Source organism: Tympanuchus pallidicinctus, unplaced genomic scaffold (assembly GCF_026119805.1).
Source record: "Tympanuchus pallidicinctus isolate F22 unplaced genomic scaffold, pur_lepc_1.0 scaffold1, whole genome shotgun sequence".
Classification (NCBI taxonomy): Eukaryota; Metazoa; Chordata; class Aves; order Galliformes; family Phasianidae; genus Tympanuchus; species Tympanuchus pallidicinctus.
The window spans coordinates 100,432,014-100,452,662 of record NW_026294618.1 but is presented as its reverse complement, the minus strand read 5'-3'; the positions used below and the strand labels follow the sequence as shown (position 1 = coordinate 100,452,662).

Here is a 20,649-nt window from a genome sequence, read left to right as displayed (position 1 = left end):
TGCAATGCTGGGAGATTAGAACACAGGACACTTAGCATGACTAACTACGATCAAGGGTAGCAAATACCTCTCCTGGCATGTCACCACCCCACACCTGTGGGAAGACAACAGCATGGTCGAGCAGCTGGTAACTCCTTGGCTGGAAGAAAGCCCCTCCAAAACCTTCTTCCCTAAGCTCTAAAGGTCATCCATTGACTTCCTCCTCTGGTTTAAAACACGCTCTCTTCCAAACCACAATATGAATCCCATCTTTATACTGTTTGGAAGGAAGAAGCCACAAGAAGACCTATATTCATGAGAGAAAAGTTCACAGACTGGGCTTTATTAGTTTGGTGGTTTGCGGTTTTTTGTTGGTTCTTTTTTCTGAGAAAACTGCTAGCTTTAATACTGAATCGGTATGAGTTTTAGACAAATTCATATTTGGCAGTCCAATCAGAATTGCTCACCAACTGTAATAGAAATATTTTTCTCTGCATGTGCAGAGAGGATATTTTTCCCTTTTATCTCACGATGATGAACAGGACAATTCTAATTAAAACCAACACCAAACATTCCATTCCCCAACCTTCATCTTTTTATGTTCCTTCACCAACTACTCTTGCACACCTCCAAAGAATTTGACTCATCAATGTGACTGCTAGCTTCTTTCTCCCACACCTCACAGGCTGAGTTTTGAAACACTGAAGGCATGCATACATAGTCCAATATACTGTCTTGCAACAGAACACAGCCAGCTGTCAAGACACTCATGCAGGCTGTGGAAACTACATAACTGTGATGGCTAGCCCTACAGTATCCACTCAAACATCTTCAGAGCTATGAAAAATTGCTCTGCATATTCCAGAGTCCAATGTTGCCCAAGAATCAGCCATTGCAACTCACATCACATTGAAAAAGAGTTTATATAAAGAATGTTTGATTTGATGCTTTTTCTCATTCTCAATTTGTTTTCTGCACCATTTATCACTAGGGAAAAAAAAATAAAACTCACACCTTCAACAGAAGTAATACTACCTACAGATGTAAATCTAAAACTAAACTTATATAAAAATATACCTGTTTTTGCCAAGCAATATTTACAAGACAAAGTCATTAACTTAATCACAGAAATAAGATCATCTGTTTGATGAAAAAAGACAAAGATCAGCTATGAAGAAATGGAGATTACAAAACAAACATAATGAACTTCTAGAACAGCATCTCAATCATGAGCTTACAGTGACTAACAACAACCCATACACACAAACAGCACACACAGTTTCCTTTCATACAATTCCCAATTGGAAAAAATCTTTAGAATGTTTGACTAATATTGCCTTATTCAAGTTTCCCTTCTCATCTTACCCAAATGAGACTTCAAAATACATGAGAATCTCAGTTTTCCACTTTCCTCTTCCGCTTTGCTGTAAAGAAGAACAGAGACAAACTGTGAGCTACTAGAAGACATAAGATTTTCAGTGCCTCAGCAGACCTGGGTTTGTAGTACTGGACACAGACAAGTGCAGGAAAGTCAGAACTGATTAAGCAAAGTTAGATCTTAGGTGTAACTGTTTTGGAAGCTCTCCTTACAGTGACTATGCTGTCACCTATATCATATAAATTTCTTCAAGGCCTAGATCACACTGACACTTATAATCAGTAGTCAGCAGAGAGGATTTTAGAGTGCTATCGATCTCATTTAAACACACGTTCTGAATGGATGATCTCTTCCCCATCTCTGCTTGTCAGCATAAAACTCATGAGAACCCAAGGCATTAGTCATGGGCAACTGAAGGAGAGAACAGTCCTCTCCACACACAGTGCCAGTTATCCTTTACTGGTTAGCCTGGGTGAATTCCTGATTTTACGTCCTCTGTGAAACAAAGGGTTATGGACCTTGATGACCAAGGATTCAAAAGGAGATACCTGTAGCGCATTACCCTGAAAAATGATTATATTTTGTCAATGTTGTCTGTTGCAAAATACTTCCTGTTGATTAGCTCACCCTGCTGAGGTACAGGAATATTTACATGTGAATAAGAATACAAACAAGAGCATGCATTTCCTCACCATATTGGTAACTGCCAAAACCACATGGCACTGGTTAGTCATCTGGAGGCACTGATCTACCTATTGGGTAGGAGGGAACAACCAACATCACCACCACGTGGCAACAAAGAGAAACAAAACTGTTTAAAGTCATTAAGGCCATATGCTTTGAGCCACTGTAAGCTGGTTATCTTTAAGCAACACTTCCACTTGCTGAAACGGATGGATTAGCCAAGAAACACAATACAGTGCTTCATCAGCAGCCTAGAGAGATCCTACAGCAGAGCAGCCACATCCGAGAGCATCCCAGAAAAACAGACCTAACGAAACATGGCTTTCACCCAAAGGTTCAGGAAGGGGCTAATGGCATGCAATTCCAGGAGCGCAGCAACTGTGTGCAACCCAAACTTTTCACCACACAAGAGCCATGCTTTCCTGCCACATGCCTGCAATAACAGTTATCCATGCACATGAAAACTAGCTGCACTTCTAGCTAGATTATTTCTCAGCTAAATTACCTCAGCTTAACCATGCTGTTGCATAAATACTAGTTGACAGAACAGGGGACAGGATAGGGATAGCAAAACAACACCTGTGAAGAGCAGGCTTGCTTTTTAATGGCAACAAATTAAACCCTAACTGCAAAATACTCTTCAGGACATTCAAAAACCCTTTCTGGGGAAATATCTTCCATAAATCACAATGTTAAGTAGACCTTTTTCCTCACTCCTAAGATAAGCCACGACTGACAGATACAAGTGAGGCTAAGAAGAACAAGGACCCAACTCCTCTCCTCCAGCTGCCCAACACAGAGATGGAACAAACTGACAAAACATAAGCATATGATGTGTCATTACCTATTTACTTTTTCTGATCAGTGGTTGGCAGGCTCACTGCAGTTAATTTCACCACCCTTCCACAGTTAAATAAGCCCCCTGAAGAACAGGATACAGTTTTGGAGCAGGAGATCTACAGCAGTGGTCTACCAGACAGCAAAGAAAGATACTAAGATTCTGTGTATTCATCGTTGTTAGTATGAAGAACTTGTTCCCACCAGTGAACAAAAAGATAAAGTAGGCAGATAACACGAACAGAATCCACACTCAACCTGCTTTGCTTTCAGTATCACAGAATTGTAGGGGTTGGAAGGGACCTCCAGAGATCATCGAGTCCAACCCCCCTGCCAAAGCAGGTTCCCTACAGCAGGTCGCACAGGTGGGCATCCAGGCAGGTCTTGAACATCTCCAGAGAAGGAGACTCCACAACAAGTATCTGAAGCAAAAACATTTTACCACTGTATTCACATGCTGATAGTGAGACTACTTTGCTTCCACGCTTTCAGTTCTTGAGTTCAGGATTGAAGTAGATGTCACTCCTTCATAAACCTCAGAGTTAGCACTGAGCTGCTGAATACCACTTAAGAAGCATCTTTTGGATGCTCTACAATGCCACCAAAACCTGAACACCTTCCCAGGAAAATCCTAAGGCAGGTGATGTTTCAAAACAATATCTATGGGTACATACAAACATGACCAGAAGAGTGCTGATGGTGCTTTGAAAAATACCATGCCACCAGGACTCTTCAGCAGTTACTTTTTATTAAAAACAAGCAAACAAACCCTCAGATATCATTCCAACTTCCAAAAATTTTTTTCTTAGGGCAGAATCAAAACTAGGATGTTAAATAACCAAGTTTCAACAGTGTGTACTTCCAGAAAACACCACATTTTTCCTTCTTCCCAAGGTCTTTACTCATTCTGCAGAATCCAAGCTGGTACAGCAACAAATAACACACCAGGCACAGACATTCACCCACAAGACAACCCATTAAGGTCAGCCAAAATCAAGCTAGATTTCAGGAGACAGATTCCAGACAAATGCAGAGAGTTTTAACAATCATTTACTGTAAGATCAGGAACACATAGCAGAACCAGGGGTCAGAGCAACTGCAACAAAACAGCAATCATATATTTAGCTGCAGAGCAAGAACAAGTTGTAGATATCTCAATTTCTGAAAGGTTCACTTCTTCCAAGCTTATGAGAAACAACCCTCTAGGTTTAAATTCAAGTAGTCATCAGCGAGTCAGTCCCAAGTCTTCAAAACAGTATTTTTAGACCAGGTATACATTAACAGCTTATGAAATAGTTAGAAATGATAGGTAGAAACTTACGCTTCTGAAAGTTGTGATGTGACGCTGTGGAGAAAGTCTTAGATAAAGACTCATGTTCCCTACGTTCTATTCCTAGCCCCACTAATAGCCTAAAGATGTTTTTGTGCAAGTTATTTCAGCGCTTTGTGCCTCATTTTCATCTGTAAGAATCTGTAAGACACATGGCCCCTTGCAGAATCATTTGATCTGATTAAACCCCAAGATAAAAACATGATTTCTTCTGTTTCTTGTTCAAACCCAGGAGTTGTACATAGCAAAAGGCTCAGTAGTGGGCTTTCTGCAACAACCTGCAACAGTGGCCTCAACATACTACTTCTTCCTCAAATATTAAGGAAGAACCATGGAGAATGCTGTGTTTTCAACCTAGTAATAGGTCAGGAATTTCATGTTTTTTCAACATGCTGATTCTGAACAACCTTAAAGAGATTTAGGCCTTCATAAACAATTTAAAGGCTGTTTCTACTTCTCTTCTGTGAATCCCTTAGAAGTAAATCACAGCCCACCATCCAGAAAAATCTGTTATTCTAGACTTGTTTTGATCAATACTCACATCCTCAGGCTAAGCAGGGACCATAACAGGCACGTCCAACCTGCAGCCCTCATGCAGCCCAGCAGAGCTTGCAAGGCAGCCACCGCCACAGCAGCAGCTCCGCCCCATCAAGCAGCCTGGCCCAGCCCCAGCCATACACCCACTGCTCAGAAGCAACCAAATATCAGTGTGCTATTAACACCGAGCTGAAACCAGGGCATGAAGAGCACAGTGCTAACTCAAATTATGGCAAATAATTTTATGCATTTTGATACACTGGCTAAAAGGTTCTGCTAGCAGCAAAAAAATATGCAGCCTTGATTTCTGTTTAGACGAGGAATTTGAGCGCCGGTTTCAAGATTGCAAAAAAACATTTTTGTAAACTTGCAACTCCATTTTCATTTGACACAATGTATTTTTCAAATGGAATGTACACATTTATAATCAAATAGTCAACTCAAAAAGCTCATCATGCCTCTTTACCAGATTTTAATAAGAGGAATACCACTCACTTCACAATCATGCCTTATTCACATCATTGCTTCTGGCAGTGGTACATCTGTGAACAACTGCTGTCAATGACAAAGCACAAAAAAGAGTAAAGCTTCATAAAAAAACTCCAGTGAGAACCTTGAGAACTCACTGAGGATTGTAACCACTGCCACTGAACCAAACTGATTCATTAGTTTCACAGAAACAAGATCACAATTCCCATTATTTTTACAGATTGTTGCACTTTTTCGGTTTGAATAGAAATACTAAAAAGTCATGTAAATAACTAAACTGTTATACAAGTGCTGCTCCAAAAGTAATGCCTCCAGTTTAATTATTTTGGATCACATGGTCAAAGGTGGATGCTGGTGGGATGGCAGCAGAGGTCAAACCTTTCCACCAATATCCCATTACATGCTGCTGTGGGACAGATTGCAGCAGACAGGCAGTCTGACACAACGATATCTGACAAGGAAGTCCATAGGGAACAAAGGGGTCACCAAAATCCTGCACTTAAAAAAAACCCAACCGCTTCATTGATATTTGAACATTTAGGGAGATCCAACAGTGGATGTGAGCACAGTGAGGCAGTGGGAGATGCATGGTGCAGTGGCAACAGTAGGTCACCTCTGTTAGTGTAGGTTTTGATGAGCATGGCATGTATGCTCATGGTTAGCATAGCTAACAGCAATGACTATATTAAGAAATAGCATTTTGCAGGTTAAGAATTTGATCTATCAAATGGAGCTACTGTGCTCATTGTATCTGTTGTAGTTCCCAGAAAATAAGAGGCATTGCTTTCAGAGCAACTTACTGCCCAAGGCAATTACTCTTCACTCAGTGAGGGCCAGGCAAGCCAAAAGGTCAGACACTTGTGCATTCTACAATGATTCTGCTGCACATTCAAAGCATTCCCAACACTCTCATAAGGGTACTACAGAATGGGTACATTAAAGGAAATAAAAGTGGTGATTCCTGAAGATGAACCTGGGTTTGCTGACTTAATAGTTTACCCAGGCTCACACTGATTTGTCAACCATAGCACCATCTTGTTTCTTCTCTATTCTCTGCTGAAATTTTAGAAAAGGATTACTTAGCTGTATTATCCATTATCTTCAGCTGATTTTCCAGGTGTTTGTCTTCCCTTCAGAAATCAGCAGAATCAGAGCTGCTCACTTGTCTCTCTGCACATCACTCTCACAAATAACTAGGAAACCCTGTAGCAGTATTTCCATCACTACTTGTGCTACTTCTGTGAAACTGTCTCATTAGTTAAGCAGTTTCAACTACTCAATTAACAACTCATTGCCATCACTAAGCACACTGTGGAATCTCTTTCCACATGCAGAAAGGAAGTTGATCTCTTGGCAGCCAACTCTTGTGTACACAATGAGAAGATGCACACTTGAAATTCGATGCAGATTGGATATACCATAGAACACACCATGTGTCTTTGTGTAGCAGAAGGGGGTTTCCTCAAGAAGCTTCACAGCAATAATTAATCCATGAGATTGCCACATACACGTTTTTAAGAAATGACTTACAAAGCTGAAATTATGATTGTCAGAGATAAACAGGATACATTCAATTCTGTTATGAAAGAAAAAGTATTCCGGTTAAGACTGTTCTGAAGAATTTCCAGGCTTTTTGATGTCTGGCCTCTTAAAACACAGCTAAGATTATCAGAAGAGTAACATCACTATTTTGATAGCCCATACCTTGTAAGATACAAACAAACACTTCCACACATAACTTTCATACCAATGATTTATTTAGTAACTTAATACAAATAATAAGCTCATCTTACTCAGCATACTTACTTACCATGAACTCAAAGCACTGTAGCCTTCTAGAGATTGTCCTCAATCTTGGCTAAATCAGTAAGACTCCATTTTAGAACTGTTCATGAATAGTCATAACATTTTCCCCCATTCACAGTAAGTTTCACTGACTCATATCATTATGTTCTTAACACAAGTTAACAGCTTAAGAAGCCAATAACAAAAGCTGTTTTTATGCCAAGAAATGATTTAGTTCTAAAGTACTTCAAGATTAAGATTTTGACTTCTACGAAGTCTTGCTCTAGTTCAAGTTTCAAACAATTTTCTTCTAGTATCAGAAACTTTAGATTAAAATTAGCACTCCATCCTTTTGTCTCTTAAATATGTTTTCAAGAACTTGGGCAGTTCTACTGAATAACTTCAGGTAACTTTGAGTCACTAAGAAATCATTTTCTGGATCTTGGAGGAGGAAAGAGACCAACTAGAACAGCTTAACAGAATCACAGTTAATTTACTGAAACATTAGAGAAGTTTCCAGATGATGTGAAATTCCTTCACTGCATCACAGAAACTCAAGCACAGTTCTTCAGCGAATAAGGATCATTTAAAGCAGTTTCACAATGCTGTTAACATCAAAAAGCACTTTGATACCTGCACATCCTAACAAATGTTTACTGGCTGGCCTGACAATTGTTATTGCAGATACAGGCCCCAAACAGAGCGACAGCTACTCTCTTCTTCCATGAAGGCCACTTGACATGCAATAAACCTTATTATTCATCCTCCTGTCACAGGTATAAGAATTCTTTTTCTCAGGCATGGAAAACAATCCTCCACTGTTTTCTCCTTCACGGCAACAAAAGACTAAAAAAAACCCTATTCCTTCATATATATATACATTACATACACACTTGATTTCTGGACTGATAGGAACTTCAGTCAACTTTCATTACCATTGACTTTAGAAGCACAAATATAAATATCTTCAAATTATGACTTATGTTTTGAGAGAGCACTCACCTCTTAAGGTTCCACTACATCTTCACATTAGCTTTGAATAACCTTCTGCCTAATGTACTTTTAATTACAAGCATTTGCTTACATTCTACACTAGCTAACACAGCAGGTGCTGATTCCAGAGGCCTCAAGTGCTCAGCTTAAAGCAGTACTGCACACTGACCAACCTCCACAGCAATAGAAGCAGTCTCTGCAAAGAGAGGGTGCACTCCTCACTGCTTGGATTTATTAGTAGAACTCTGAAAAGCAAAAAAGCACGGTTTGATTCAATCGTTCTTTCCTGGTTGCAAGCCACCAAAAGAGCAGCAATACAACAAACAGAATAAAACAGAAGCCTTACAGTGTGTCTAGAAATTCAGCCTAAAATAAACAGCACATCAATGTATCAAAGAGTATACAGACCACGAAACACACACACCCCCAATGAAGAAGTTGCTAACAACTCGTCAGGCCACGGCACTCTACAGAAACCTAACCCCCATCCCAGCGCCGAGCACACGCGGGTTCCCAAGGCAGGACGGACGGACGGACACACAAGGCACACCGGGGCACTCCAGCAGCCCGCTCCCTCCCCTTGCACTCGGGCCCCTCAGAGCTCCTCATCACGCTGCTCGCCCACCTGGGTGCCCGACTGGAGTTCTGCGAAGGACCCAGCACCGGACCCGGCGGCACAACAGAACGGCCCCCGCTGCCAGCCTAGCCTGGGCCTCAGCCGCCGCAGCCGCCATGGCCGCTCGCCCACAGCGCGCCGCCCGGCCCGGCCTCCCCCGCCCGCCCCTTATATCGCTCTCCGCCACCCCACCCCGCGCCGCGCAGCTCGCCCAACCCGCGTCCCATAGAAGCGGCGCGCCGATTGGTCGTCCCGCCGTCGGCCCGCTGTGTGGGAAGTGGCGATTGGCGGAGCCCGGCCGCCAGCGGCTGCCTCCCCGCGAGTGTGTGTCTCCGGCAGTGTCAATGGCTCCTCCTGCCACGGAGCAGCGACGGGCTTGAGACGGGCAGGACCGCGGGGCTCCTTTAAGAGAGGGATTTTCGGGGGGGCCGGGTGGGGGGCGCGGAGCCGACGTCCCCCGCAGGCAGCGCTCGGGAGACCCAGCGGCTCCTCTGCCTCCGAGCGAGCCGAGGAGCGGCGGCGGCGGCGGCGGGACCCGCGCCCGGAGCCCCCTCCTTCCCTTCCTTTCCCTACTGCCCGCTGCGGCGAGGCGAGGCGAGGCGAGGCGGCCGCCCGCGGCTCCCTCCTTCCTCCCGACGAGGCGCCGGGTGCCGGAGGCTTCCCCCCTCCCCTCCCGCCACCCACACGAGTCGGCAAATGAACTCGGTCCGAGCCGCCAACAGGAGACCCAGGCGAGTGTCCAGGCCGCGCCCGGTGCAGCAGCAGCAGGAGAGGAACAACGCCGCCGCCGCCGCCGGGGATCGGGGTAAGCGCGGCGCCGAACGCGGCCTGCGCGGGGCCAGTGGCGGAGCCAGGCCTCGCCGCGGCAGGAAGGGCCCGGGCGGCTTCACCCCTGGCTCCCGCTCAGGCCGCGCTTTGTTTGGCTCGGGCTCTGCCCGGCCCGGGGCCGTCGGGCCCCGCCGAGAGAGAGAGAGAGAGAGAGAGAGAGAGAGAGGGAGGGAGGGAGGGAGGGAGAGAGGGAGGCGGGGGCTCGGCTCGGCCCCGCGCTCCCACGCCCGCCGCCGAAGGGAAGGGGGGAAGGGGGAAGGGAGCGATCGCCGCCGGCCCCCCGGGAGGGGATGGGGCGAGACCCCTCCACCCCTCCCCCCGTCCCTCAGGGCCGCGCCGCCATCGCCCGGCGGGAGGAGAGCGACTAGGGGCTGCGGGAGGAGGGGAGCCGGTGCCGGGCACCCCGGCGGAACGCGGCCCGGCAGCGTTCTGCGCAGTTCGGCGGCCGCGCTTCGGTTGGGGGCGCGAGGCTCGGCGAGGCGAGGCTCGACGGCCGCCTATTTACCGCCGCCCCGCCGCGGCCCTGGGGCGGTCCCGAGGCGGCCGGAGTGGGGCTGCCGTCCCCTCGCTCCTCGGCCCTGCCCGTGGGTCCGCCCGGCCCGCCGGGGCCGGGGCCTAGCGCCGAACGGCGGCGATCCGAGCCCGGGCAGGGAGAACACCATTGTCTGAGGGAGGAGGTGGGAGCCCTCCCGTCGCGGGGGCCGGCGAGCGGCGGCGAGGGCGATCCCTCGGGCCCGGGGCCTCGGGCAGCGCCGGTGCTGCCGGTGCGCTCGGTGCCTTCCACATTTCCTCCGCATTTATTTATTTATTTGGAGGCGAGATGGGGGTGGGATCGGAGGAGACATTTTGCATGGCTCATCTGCCGGATGGGGCTTTAACGTTTCGTGCGGCGGCTGTCACGGCTCTCGCACGACGGAGGGGACGGGTCGGGTCGGCGGTGCGGCTTCGGATGCGCAAATGTCTCGGTAAAATAAAAGAAAGAGCCCCTCATTGTCAGGCGGCCGCCTTTTGTTTGAGTGTCGGGGCTATCGCCCGGGGAACGCGGCGTTTAACCGCGCAGATGCGTCACGAGAAATATCTCGGCGCCTCTTCGGCAATCAAAGCGTTTTAATCGAATGAAGTAAATACGATTTAATCTGAGGAAGTATTTTTAATTCTGCGTGCTTCTCCCCTCCCCTTCCTTCCCCCGCCCTCCCCCCCCCGCACACATTGGTCAGAGCAAAGAATGTTCCCCAGACCGGAGCGGTGTATGTATCAGAGGATGTGATGTCTTATGCCCAATTATGGGGCTTGTGTAAATCTTCCCAAATCTTCCATAATTATATAATTAAAATGACTTCTCTGCTAAGCTGACATTAAAAAAAAAAAAAAAAGGTTCTTCCTCCTCTCAATGACACACGCTGAGGTATTTCATCGTTGTTGTTCCATATGCATAATGCAGGTTTTTCTTGGCCCCCGAGTTCACTTTTTATTTTCAACAGATGAAAATAATGATTTCTAAAGGCGTTGGATCGCCATGGTCACAGATCAAACACTGTGATTGTTCAGCTTTACATTGCACTACCTGTGTCCGACTGCTCACATGGTACTAATTTGCTACAGATACAGGCAGAAACTTTTCCTGATCGAATAGGAGGCTGCGATTTCTTTGCGTTCCTCTGACGTTCTGTGGAATTCTGCGTTAACTTTTTTGTTCTCCCTTGCGTTGTTACTGCTGTTTACCACTCAGTGGTGGTAACTGTTTGCCAAAATTCCTCTTCCATATGGGTCGCCACTGCTCGCTTTTTCCTTCCATTTTTGAAGGTCAGTTGTGCTGAGGTCTGACTCCTCAAAAATGCATGGTGAGTGTTGAGGTCTTTTGTGTTGGATTTATTTACGTTTGGGGTCTCTCCAGTCTAGTTCCTGTCCCCATCTTGAAACTCTGCAGGCCTGATCCAATCCATCTAGAAGCTGGTGCCAGTTTTACCTGTGACTTTGATGACTTTGTGCAGAGCTGTAACTGTAAGAAGAAGATGAATAACGCTGCTAAATTAGAAGCCAATATGGCGGGGGTTAGACTACCATGCAAGTGATGACTTCTTTTCACCTTTATTCCCAAACAATGTAGGTCACCTTAAAAAGACTGTAGAAAAGAAGCAGTGCAAGTTATTAGTAAAGGATCTAAATTAAACTCAGATGTAAATTTGGATAAAAAGATTTTATTGGATAATGTGAGTGTGCTTCTGATTAAATGAAAAATATTTTTTGCTATAATTAATTCCTCTCCTCCTTCATATCTGTAAGGAGGGGCTTATAAATACCTTGGAACAGAATTTGTGATGTAGCACACAGTTAATCTTTGGAACTTCTTGTTGTTTCATGTCAGTAAAGCAGGTAGCTCAGTAGAACGTGTGCTAGATCCAGAAACGTATTTATTATTTGATGCTGCACAAGTGTTTTGCAACTGTGCAACAGCTGCCAAATTTTCACCGTAGGATAAAAACTGAGAATTATGGCTCCTGTTATTAATACATTGCTAGGAAAAAATGCTTTAAAACCCCTCCATCAAAGGTTTCCTGTCAAGGTTTAAAATAATATAATGCTGTGTTTTATAATTCAAGGTTATTCTTATTTTATATATCTAGTATGAATAATCTAATGAACGTATATTCATGCTGTGTTACGCATTGATAAGTAATGATTTTGTGCCTGTATTCTGATTGCAATGGGGAAGGGACATCATAAATGCATGCAGATAAAAATTTTTCTCCCCTAACCTTACTGCGTTGTATAGCCAAGATAAGATATCATCAAGATATTCTTCCCAAGATGTTTTGCCTTATGTTCCGCCGTTCACACTTCCTCCATCTAAATTGGCCACTCTGGCTACACTCTGCTTCTTCTGCTTTACCTGCTGATCTTTCCCAGGCATCAGTGGGGCTGCAATGGTTTGTTCTGTGGGCCTGGAATTCTGCACAAAGAATCCAGTGTTGATGGATCTTTTGACTTTATTTAGGACAACAGTCTGTCCAAAGGGAACTCTGCACCGGGTGATGTCTGTGTTTAAATATTCCCATGTTTGCTTGTAGTGCTTTTTTATTTTATTTTTATTTTTAATAATCTTGAGGATGTAGGTTTAGTTACACTTTCAGGAAGAAAACAAGATCTGACACTTTAAAAAAAAAAAAAAAAAAAAAAGAAGCCAGAATGCAGCTTACAGTGAACCAGAAAGCTGTAGCATTCAATAGTTTGGTTTTTTCTGGTTTCTAACCTTCTCAAAATGAGAAATCCATGAATGCATATGTGCTTCTTTATAACATCAGCGCATTACTGGATATGGTACTAATGAGGCTCTGAGATTTATGTCCGGCGTTAAGTGTTTTCAGGATTGTGTCTTGCATGTTGTTAAGTACCACGTGTGCAGTGCCATGGCAGCTGGGGCTACCGAGCTCCTGCTTCTTTCTTTTATATTGTGTTGGTGTCCATGTGACAAGGCAGTAAGCAGGCTCAGAGCTGGCTGTGCCAAAAAACAACTCCTTTTTTTCTTTCACAGGTGTATTTTTGGCAGGATTTGCCAGTCGGAGGGAAGGGACAATGCTGAATGCCTGTGGGTGTGGTGGGACTGTGGCTGCTCTGATTTAGATTGGGTTGAGCTAGGTCAATGCTTGGGGAGTTGGTGGAGCACAGCCCATACATCTACCTTACAAGTTTGCTTTTTTAACATTTTTTAGATTCTTTTCTTTCCCGCCTTGATCTGTTTTCCAAAGAAAACAAGACTTATTCACCCATGCAGTCTGTCTGTCACTCTGCAGCTTCTGAACTTGTTAGCCTATTTCAACCGGTTTTAACAAAGGAGTGTGAAGTTCTTAACTTTTGTGGAAATAGGCAGAGAGAGAAGACTATGAGGGAAAGACGGTTATAACTTACACTTTCTGTCCATGCCAAGAAGCAGCAGCCAGCTGGCCTGTCAGCACACAAGGTAATTGAATTAGTCATTTGTCTGCATAGGGGACACGAGTGCTGGAAGTACTGGGTGAGAGAGTGGGTTAGGCTGTGTAAGGCACAAACATGTAGAAACTAAGCTCTTGCTCACACAGCTTGAATTTTGTAACGTCAAGATAAATATCTCAGGAAACTTAAGGAGTCTTTCTTTGGGCCTGTTTCCAGTGTGTGTATGTAGGTGTGTGCCCGATTATTTTTTAATAGATGCACCAAAAGTGATACACTGGTGCCTGCTGGGCTGTAGCAGTAAAGGAATGAAATGACTCCTATTCTGAAGCAGATACTCAGACTTGTATCAAAATAACTAAATTGGTTTCGGTTTTTTTAGGATCATCCCTAATGGCAAGAAGTCAGCATCAGTTGCTCCAGGTGGAAAGAAATCTAATACAGGTTTTTCCATATTCTGCAAAGGAGAATCTTAGGCTGTGAAAAGATGTGTTTAGGTATGGATATGCAGTGAAAAGTTCCCAAAGTCGGGCTTTCAGGTAAAAAAAGAGAATTTATGAACTCAGTACTGCAAGCATTACTGCTCTTTCTCAAATCCTGATGCTGCATCATGCGTGCGAAGGAGTTGTACTCTTCTACTGTTGTCCTTCTTGTGGGACAAATGCCTAAATTTAGGCTAAAGCTTTTCTCATTTCTGGAAAGATCAAAACTGGTTGTCCCTAGTTTTGGTATATCTTGGTCATTTATAAGAATACCAACAACTGTTCTAGTTTCCCGAAATAGCAAGTCTTTTTGAATTTTGATTCTTGGCCTCAGTGGTAAAGTGACCAATGTCTCTTCCATGAATCTGTTTGATACCTTTCTGTGTGGAGGAAGGTCATGCTCTGTGTCCCTTTCCTGCTCCGTTGCTTCCTAGGAGCTTCACAGTGGTGCATCACAGCTGTCCTATGTGTGCCAGGCTTTTATTGCAGGACATTAGGCGTAATAAACACGATGGGCACAAAATATGCAGAATTTAATGCATACACATGGAATTGGAGTACTGTGAGTGTTCTGTTAGCTCAGCAGCTGCCCACGAATGCCAGGCTTCCAGCTTCCCCTAGCAGCTTCCTCACCAGCATTGTGAAGCTGAGGTGTCCAACAAGTGCCGATGTGCAGTATGTGCTCGTTGTACTTGCACACTGGTATGGAATAGGGAAGGCGAGGGGCTGTCAGTGCAGCAAGAAGAGCTCCTTTAGTCATCACTGCTCTGCCTTACTTCTATGAAGGAGGTTGCTGGGAGATGGCATGCTCCAGGTGTGTTGCAATGTGTGTTGCCTGTGGCACAGCTTAAACTTCCTTTGGCAGCACGTGACTGCACTTCATCTGCTGTACAGAGGAGGTGGTGTGTTTCTCTGGGCTTCCCTGAAGTAGGTGGATTCAATGTGTTTAGCATTGTATGTTATAACATCAGTTAAGGAAGGTAAATCAGTTCCGTGTCCGTAATAAGAAGATATGACTGAGCTAATAGGAACTAAAAAAATTGAAGGTTTGTTTTCAGTTGCTTTTGTCGTTACTTAATCTTCTTGTGTTTGCTTATTGTTTAGTTCTTAAGATTGTTTTTTACTTATGTGTTGTTCCTCTGTTGAATGCTTGAAAAGGAGGGATGACGTCCTTGCTAATTTTTATTATGGTTCATACATTATCTGGAGATATCCTGAAGTTTTGAGTTCTTTGCTTCTTGATGAACTGAACTGCTGAGGGAAGGAAAGAAAGTGAACTAAAATGTGTAGTGAAACTACAGAACACCTATCTTTGTGATTCTGTCGTTAAGTGATACCACTTTAAAGTGATACAAAAGAGGAAATGCAGGCCTGTATCTGAAGTGAGGACAACACTGTGAAGGTATCTCGTATAATCTTAATTTTGCTTCTGACTGGGAAGTTGACTTTGTTAAATGGTTAAAATCTCTGGCTTTGGGGTACTTCTAGAAAGATAACTGGCATAGTGGTTATTGTGGCTCTGAATAAATAAAGCTTACTGGTGTATTGCTCCCTGCTCTTAAAATGTTACGTTATTCATCCTTTCTTTGCAGCTGGTTGGACACAAGCAAAAATAACCACTTGCAAAGCATTTGGTTCTTTCATTGGGCTTCTAAGGACTACTTCTGTTCTCGGAGGTATTTCATTTAGCTGTGTTTGGAAAAGATAGCTCAGTTATTTTAGAACCTGGTTGCTAGAAGGAGGGATTATCCCACCATTCCTGCTTCTAAACACGTGTTTTTATCCCTGCCTTGTACTGGCACTTGCCAGTGGAAATGAGAGGAAGGGAGCAGGGTTGCCATGTGATGTCACAGCTGACTGTTACATTGGCTTGCATGGGAGACTGTGGTCCTATGCAGTGCGTAGTGGTAGTTCTATCCCTGCGGTAGGAACTGTGGAAATGCCACTGTGGTTTTGTTCCAAGATGTGCACTATTATATGTATAACAAAACCAGAATACAAGTTACTGTTAATTGTAATACAGTTGTTTACTCTACAAGCTCTACCTGGTTCATAGCTTCCCTCCCATTCTCCTTCCCCTTCCCTAGCTTTTATTGCCAAATATGATGCTATACAGTATGGAATATCCTTTGGTTGGTTGAGGTCAGCTGCCATGGTCTCCACCTCTCAAGCACCATCAGCCTCCTGGCCGTGGGGAGTCCATGAGTTCATGGTGCTGTGCCAGCGCTGCTCAGCCATAGCCAAGCCATCACTGTGCTGTCTGTGAAGAGTGCAGCTCTATGTGGGCTGCTGTGGGGAAAGCTCACTCCATCCCAACCAGACCAAAGTATCAGTCTTGTGTTTGCATTCTTAACAGTGTTTTTCCCCCTTTTTTTTTCAAATCCCAACTTCATGTGTGCCTGGATTAATTCTATTACTTAATGATTGTGGATTTTTTGGTAATTGTTTATGAAAACTGTTTTTAAAAATGTACTTCATATCAGATATTGCTCTAGGGCTGGGAGAGTCATAGGAATGGCTGGAAAGTGTTGGGATGGAGGGCAGGAGTTCTTTGAGCTTTGGGCTGCTGGAAGGATCGCCTTCCTCTAGTTCCTGGAAGCTGTACAGGGAAACAAGCATTCCTGGGGATGAGGTTAGGAAGCATTTTTTTTTTTCTTCTACTGTGAATTACCATTACAAGGCACAGTACAGAACAACTGTAATTGGAATTACTGCACTTGCTTTGAATAACCACTGTCCAGACCAACAAAGAGCTGAACTTGCAGTCCCATGATCATCATGCTGTGTGCATGCTCTTACATTGAGGGGCTGGTTAGCATGAATAGGTCATGTTACAGTAAGTATTTCCTTTTGCTCATCCCAGTTTGTATTGTTTGGAAACAGCCTGCTTGCCTTAAGGACTCTGATCTGTGGGTTCAGTTCCGTTGTATGTTTTCAGTTTATACATTCAGAGGCAAAAGTTACAGGGTTCAGTCTCTGCTTTCTGAATAAGGCTGATCTGTAACTCTGCAGCCAATCTAAATTTCAAGCTATCTTTGTATTTGGACAGGTTATTGCAGGATGACAGGTTACCATATGTCAGCTGATCCGTGGTATCTGATGCACTGTAATTGTTCATGTGTATGCTCTTAGCCTGTGGCAAATGGAAGGTAATTTGAGTTAGCTTGACCCTCTTTCATTACACTCTTTCAAGGCACTCCCTTCTCCACGTGGATTGTTAAACCTGCTGAGTGCCTTGGCTAAAAAATAATCCAGTTTCTGTCTCCAAGCTAGTTGTGTGTATCTTTGTAGTAGTGAAATGAGGGCTTTCCCATCATTTGCTGTATTGTTGCTGTTTTGAGACAATACTTGTTGAAGGAATTATTGCTACTCAGATATTACCCTGAAAATCAGTCAGATGTTGTTAATTACTAGGTGTGTTTTTCTTCTGGGAAAACTTAGGAGAGCTCTGTGAGCACACTGTAAAACACTACAGTGCATGGGTTGTTTTGCAGTATCTCAGTATACTCGTATTTGCAGAGGTGGGTTTTACTTTGGCTTCTTTTGGAAGATGGTTGGTAGTTGCGATCATTCTAATACTGTTGCAGTAGTGCTTTTTTGCATGTTTTGATTCAGAGTTCACTGAAATCCTGGCTGTTTGGTAGGTTGTCACTGACCACAAAATGGCACCTGACTTCAGTCTGAATTGGCATGAAAGGTAAAACAGTCAACTTTTTTTCTCAGTGCTTAGTTGTTACATGAACACTGAGTTTGCAACAGTAAATACATAGCTATCCAACCTGCTTCATCAGTAATTATTACGAATATGAAATACTACTGAAACACGCATGGGCCAAAATGCTTCTCAGCACTTAGGCATTTTCTCCTTTTCCCCCAGGCAAATCCCATCAGTTTACTACTGCACTGCTGACCCTACGTGTAACGTATATTTGAAATGAAGCTTCGTTCCCACTTCTCATTGCTAGCTGGTCAATGAGAATTTCTGAAGAGGTACTAGATAAAAGGTGCAGTTGCTAAGGACTTTTTTTTTCCCTTGTCTTTGGGGAAAATGAGCAGAAAAGTGCAACTCCTTACGTGGGGTTCAGTCTTCTAAAGACGCGGTAGGCCTTGGTGCTGAGTGAAATCCTCTGAGAAGCAAATAGTTGTGAAGGTGATCTATCAGCATAACCAGATAAGGCTGCGTTTGGTTACAGAAACTTCATGCTGCAGAAAGTACAGCAACACTTCTGTTACAATCATTTTTACGTGCAAAAAATTTAATATTTTTACTAAGAACTGAGGACAAAATGGATGCTTTTTGGCTAAATAAGTGTTCTGTGATTACCATAAAGAAAAAGACTTAAGATTCCCCAACAGGCCATCAGTTTGAACTGTATGTAGTAACGATGTATTTGCTGTTTCCTTTATTTGGTGCCATTTTGAAGGTGACTGGACAGCAGCTTTAGATGGCTGTAAGACTTTGTTGAGGTGTGACTCTTCACCTTTTCTCTGAAGGTGATAAGATCTGTGACCATCTTCCTCTTGGCAAAATGTTCTGTGTCTCTACCTCAAACAGTTATTCAAGATCAGTTATTCAAAATAAACCAGAGTTTACTCTGGAATTTCACTTGCACTGTTATCTAACCTGTAGTGACTCTGACTGTCCCTGTTGAGATTGCTGATAGCAGCAGAAGGTGGCTGAGCTCCAGGAAGCTGCAGCGCTGAAGGTCTCTAAGGTGGCTGCAGTAAGTGCAAATAAGTGCAAATGAGTGGTGTGTGTTCCATTACAGAACAGCCATTTGGTTCTGATCCATTTGGTGCTTCCTCTCCTGCTCCATTCTTAGCTCTGCAAAGATGCATTGCAATGAGGCCTTTAAGGCATATGCTTCAGGGCATTGCTAAGAGAACCTCCCTCAATGCAAATGGAGAAGCTGTTTGGCTAGCTGAACATCAGTGAGAAGGCAGGAAATGAATGGTGTGAGCTGTTGTTGTAGTCTGGATGGTTAGAGAAGGAATTAGTATGGTTGTGATAAAGGGCAATAGCTGAATGGCTTCACGTGGCCTTCCGTGATGAGTTTAGACCCCTTGTGTCTTGCCAGACTTTTTAGTATCAGCAGCTCCTGATCAATAATCTGTGAATGTACTTGACGGTATCAGTGTGGATGTTTGCAGTGGTCAAATTTTACTGTAAATTGAAAGATCCCAGCTAGGTTCTGTGAGTGCCCAATGAATTCTGTTCTGGAGATAAAGTTATCATAATACATGCCAGTGTGCTGCAGCATTTCCCATCTTGTCTAAGTGACTGTTGACAGTCTGAGCTTGGATCAAACTCATTTTTAATGTGAACAGGAAATAGTGCTTTTTGACAGCTCTCATCTAAACCTGTTTGTCTTTCTTAAATACAGCAGAAGAGGTTAAAAACAAAAAGTTGTATACAAAAGAAACTCAGTATATATCTTCAAACGAAAATACAGTGGCCATATTCTTGTTGAATGGAGCACTTTATATTTTGGGGACTTCTTTAGTATCGCTCTTAACTTTGGCTTCCATGATTGGAATGAAAATAAAAAGCAATTACAAAGGAAATGTTAACTTGTGAAAATCTGGAAAATGTGTCAAAAATAAAAATGGGAAAATATTTTTCAACAATTTTATTTGAAATTTTCAATATTGATACGATGGATTAGTCCAGTTGAAGTTCATTTTTTTTTGCATTCACTTCATGTTTTTCTCTGTCTTGCTTTCTGGACTACTTTTTCCAGTAAACCAGAGACTTGAGCATCCACTCTGCTGTGGGTTGCTTCAACACCGTTTAACATAGTGGAAGTTAAAAATAGATTGGGTATGGCAAAATCATGATTTTTAACTGTTTGAAAGATATACCAAGCAGTACCTGCCATCCGCTGATGCTTTAAGAATAGATTAATTATCATCTTCTTGGTCAGACTGTGACAGTCTGCATAGCTTGCATCATTTATTTCAGTCTCCTTAATGCCCGAGATCATAAAGAGCACTATGAGCTGCCAGTGTATCTTTTCATATGCAAAATCTGAAGCATTATACAATCAGATGAGTAGTGGCTGAAACACTTAGTGAGTTGGCACAATGATTTTCAGGCTCAATATACTTTGGATGCTGCCCTCTTTATCACCCTTTCTAGCAAGGTTGGACCTCTAGTGTTGGCAAACAACAGACACAGTCCACCAAAGCACTGCTCTAAGGGCTGGGGAGGGCAGACTTTTTCAACTTTTCATGTAGCTTGAGTGGTGGAAGTAATTGCTGCTTTCATAATGGACAAGTTTTACGTAGTAGGAGGATACTGAAGATTTCATCCGTGTCAGTATCTTTGTGACGATCCACTGCCAGTGCAGTCAGTAACGTTCTGCATACGTCTCGGGTGTTAAACGTTGACTATGATTGTTCTTAATGCTTGTATATAGTGTCCTGTTGGGAGAAAGGATAATATTTGCAGTAATAAAAAATCCTGTGTGTGCGTTATGGAGGCTGGGGAACTGTTTGAGCCTCATTTCTTTATCTTTCCTAGGATTTATGGGATGTAAAGAAGGTGTCTGTCTTGTTTTGTTACCTCCCCTGGACCCCAGTTCTGTACTGTTGTAGGAGAGGCCAAATATGTTTCAGCAAACTAATTTTTTTTCATCTTTGATTACAGTATTTAAGTTTTTAATTCCTGTAGCTTCTGAAATCAAAATGTGTTTTGAGGAGAGAAAAAGGTACAGATCAGAATATCAAAATCACAGAGATTAGAAGTGTCCAAAAATCCTTCTTGAGCTGTTCTTGTGGTTCA

The 20,649-nt window shown here is 43.6% G+C and overlaps 2 protein-coding genes across 10 annotated transcripts in view; one reads left to right on the top strand and one right to left on the bottom strand.

The window, feature by feature from the left end:
• The window catches only part of FOXN2 (forkhead box N2), a 96,843-nt gene extending 88,062 nt beyond the window's left edge, over positions 1-8,781 (bottom strand). For 2 of the 8 annotated variants that reach the window (XM_052682263.1, XM_052682323.1), the window contains exons 1-3: positions 8,638-8,781; positions 8,022-8,257; positions 1,345-1,403 (exon numbers count right to left, since the gene is read on the bottom strand). The gene's annotated coding sequence lies outside the window, so the exon portion shown is untranslated. Of the gene's footprint in view, positions 1-1,344; positions 1,404-5,240; positions 5,280-7,044; positions 7,093-8,021; positions 8,258-8,637 lie in introns of those variants that run through there. The other 6 variants (XM_052682272.1, XM_052682298.1, XM_052682290.1 and 3 more) reach the window with 6 other exon arrangements.
• Positions 8,782-8,975: 194 nt separating this feature from the next.
• The window catches only part of FBXO11 (F-box protein 11), a 65,155-nt gene continuing 53,481 nt past the window's right edge, over positions 8,976-20,649 (top strand). The window contains exon 1 of one of the 2 annotated variants that reach the window (XM_052682154.1): positions 8,976-9,433. In XM_052682154.1, the coding sequence (XP_052538114.1) occupies positions 9,325-9,433 (109 nt within the window). In that variant the 5' untranslated portion in view covers positions 8,976-9,324. The remainder of the gene's footprint in view (positions 9,434-20,649) is intronic. The other variant, XM_052682143.1, reaches the window with a different exon arrangement.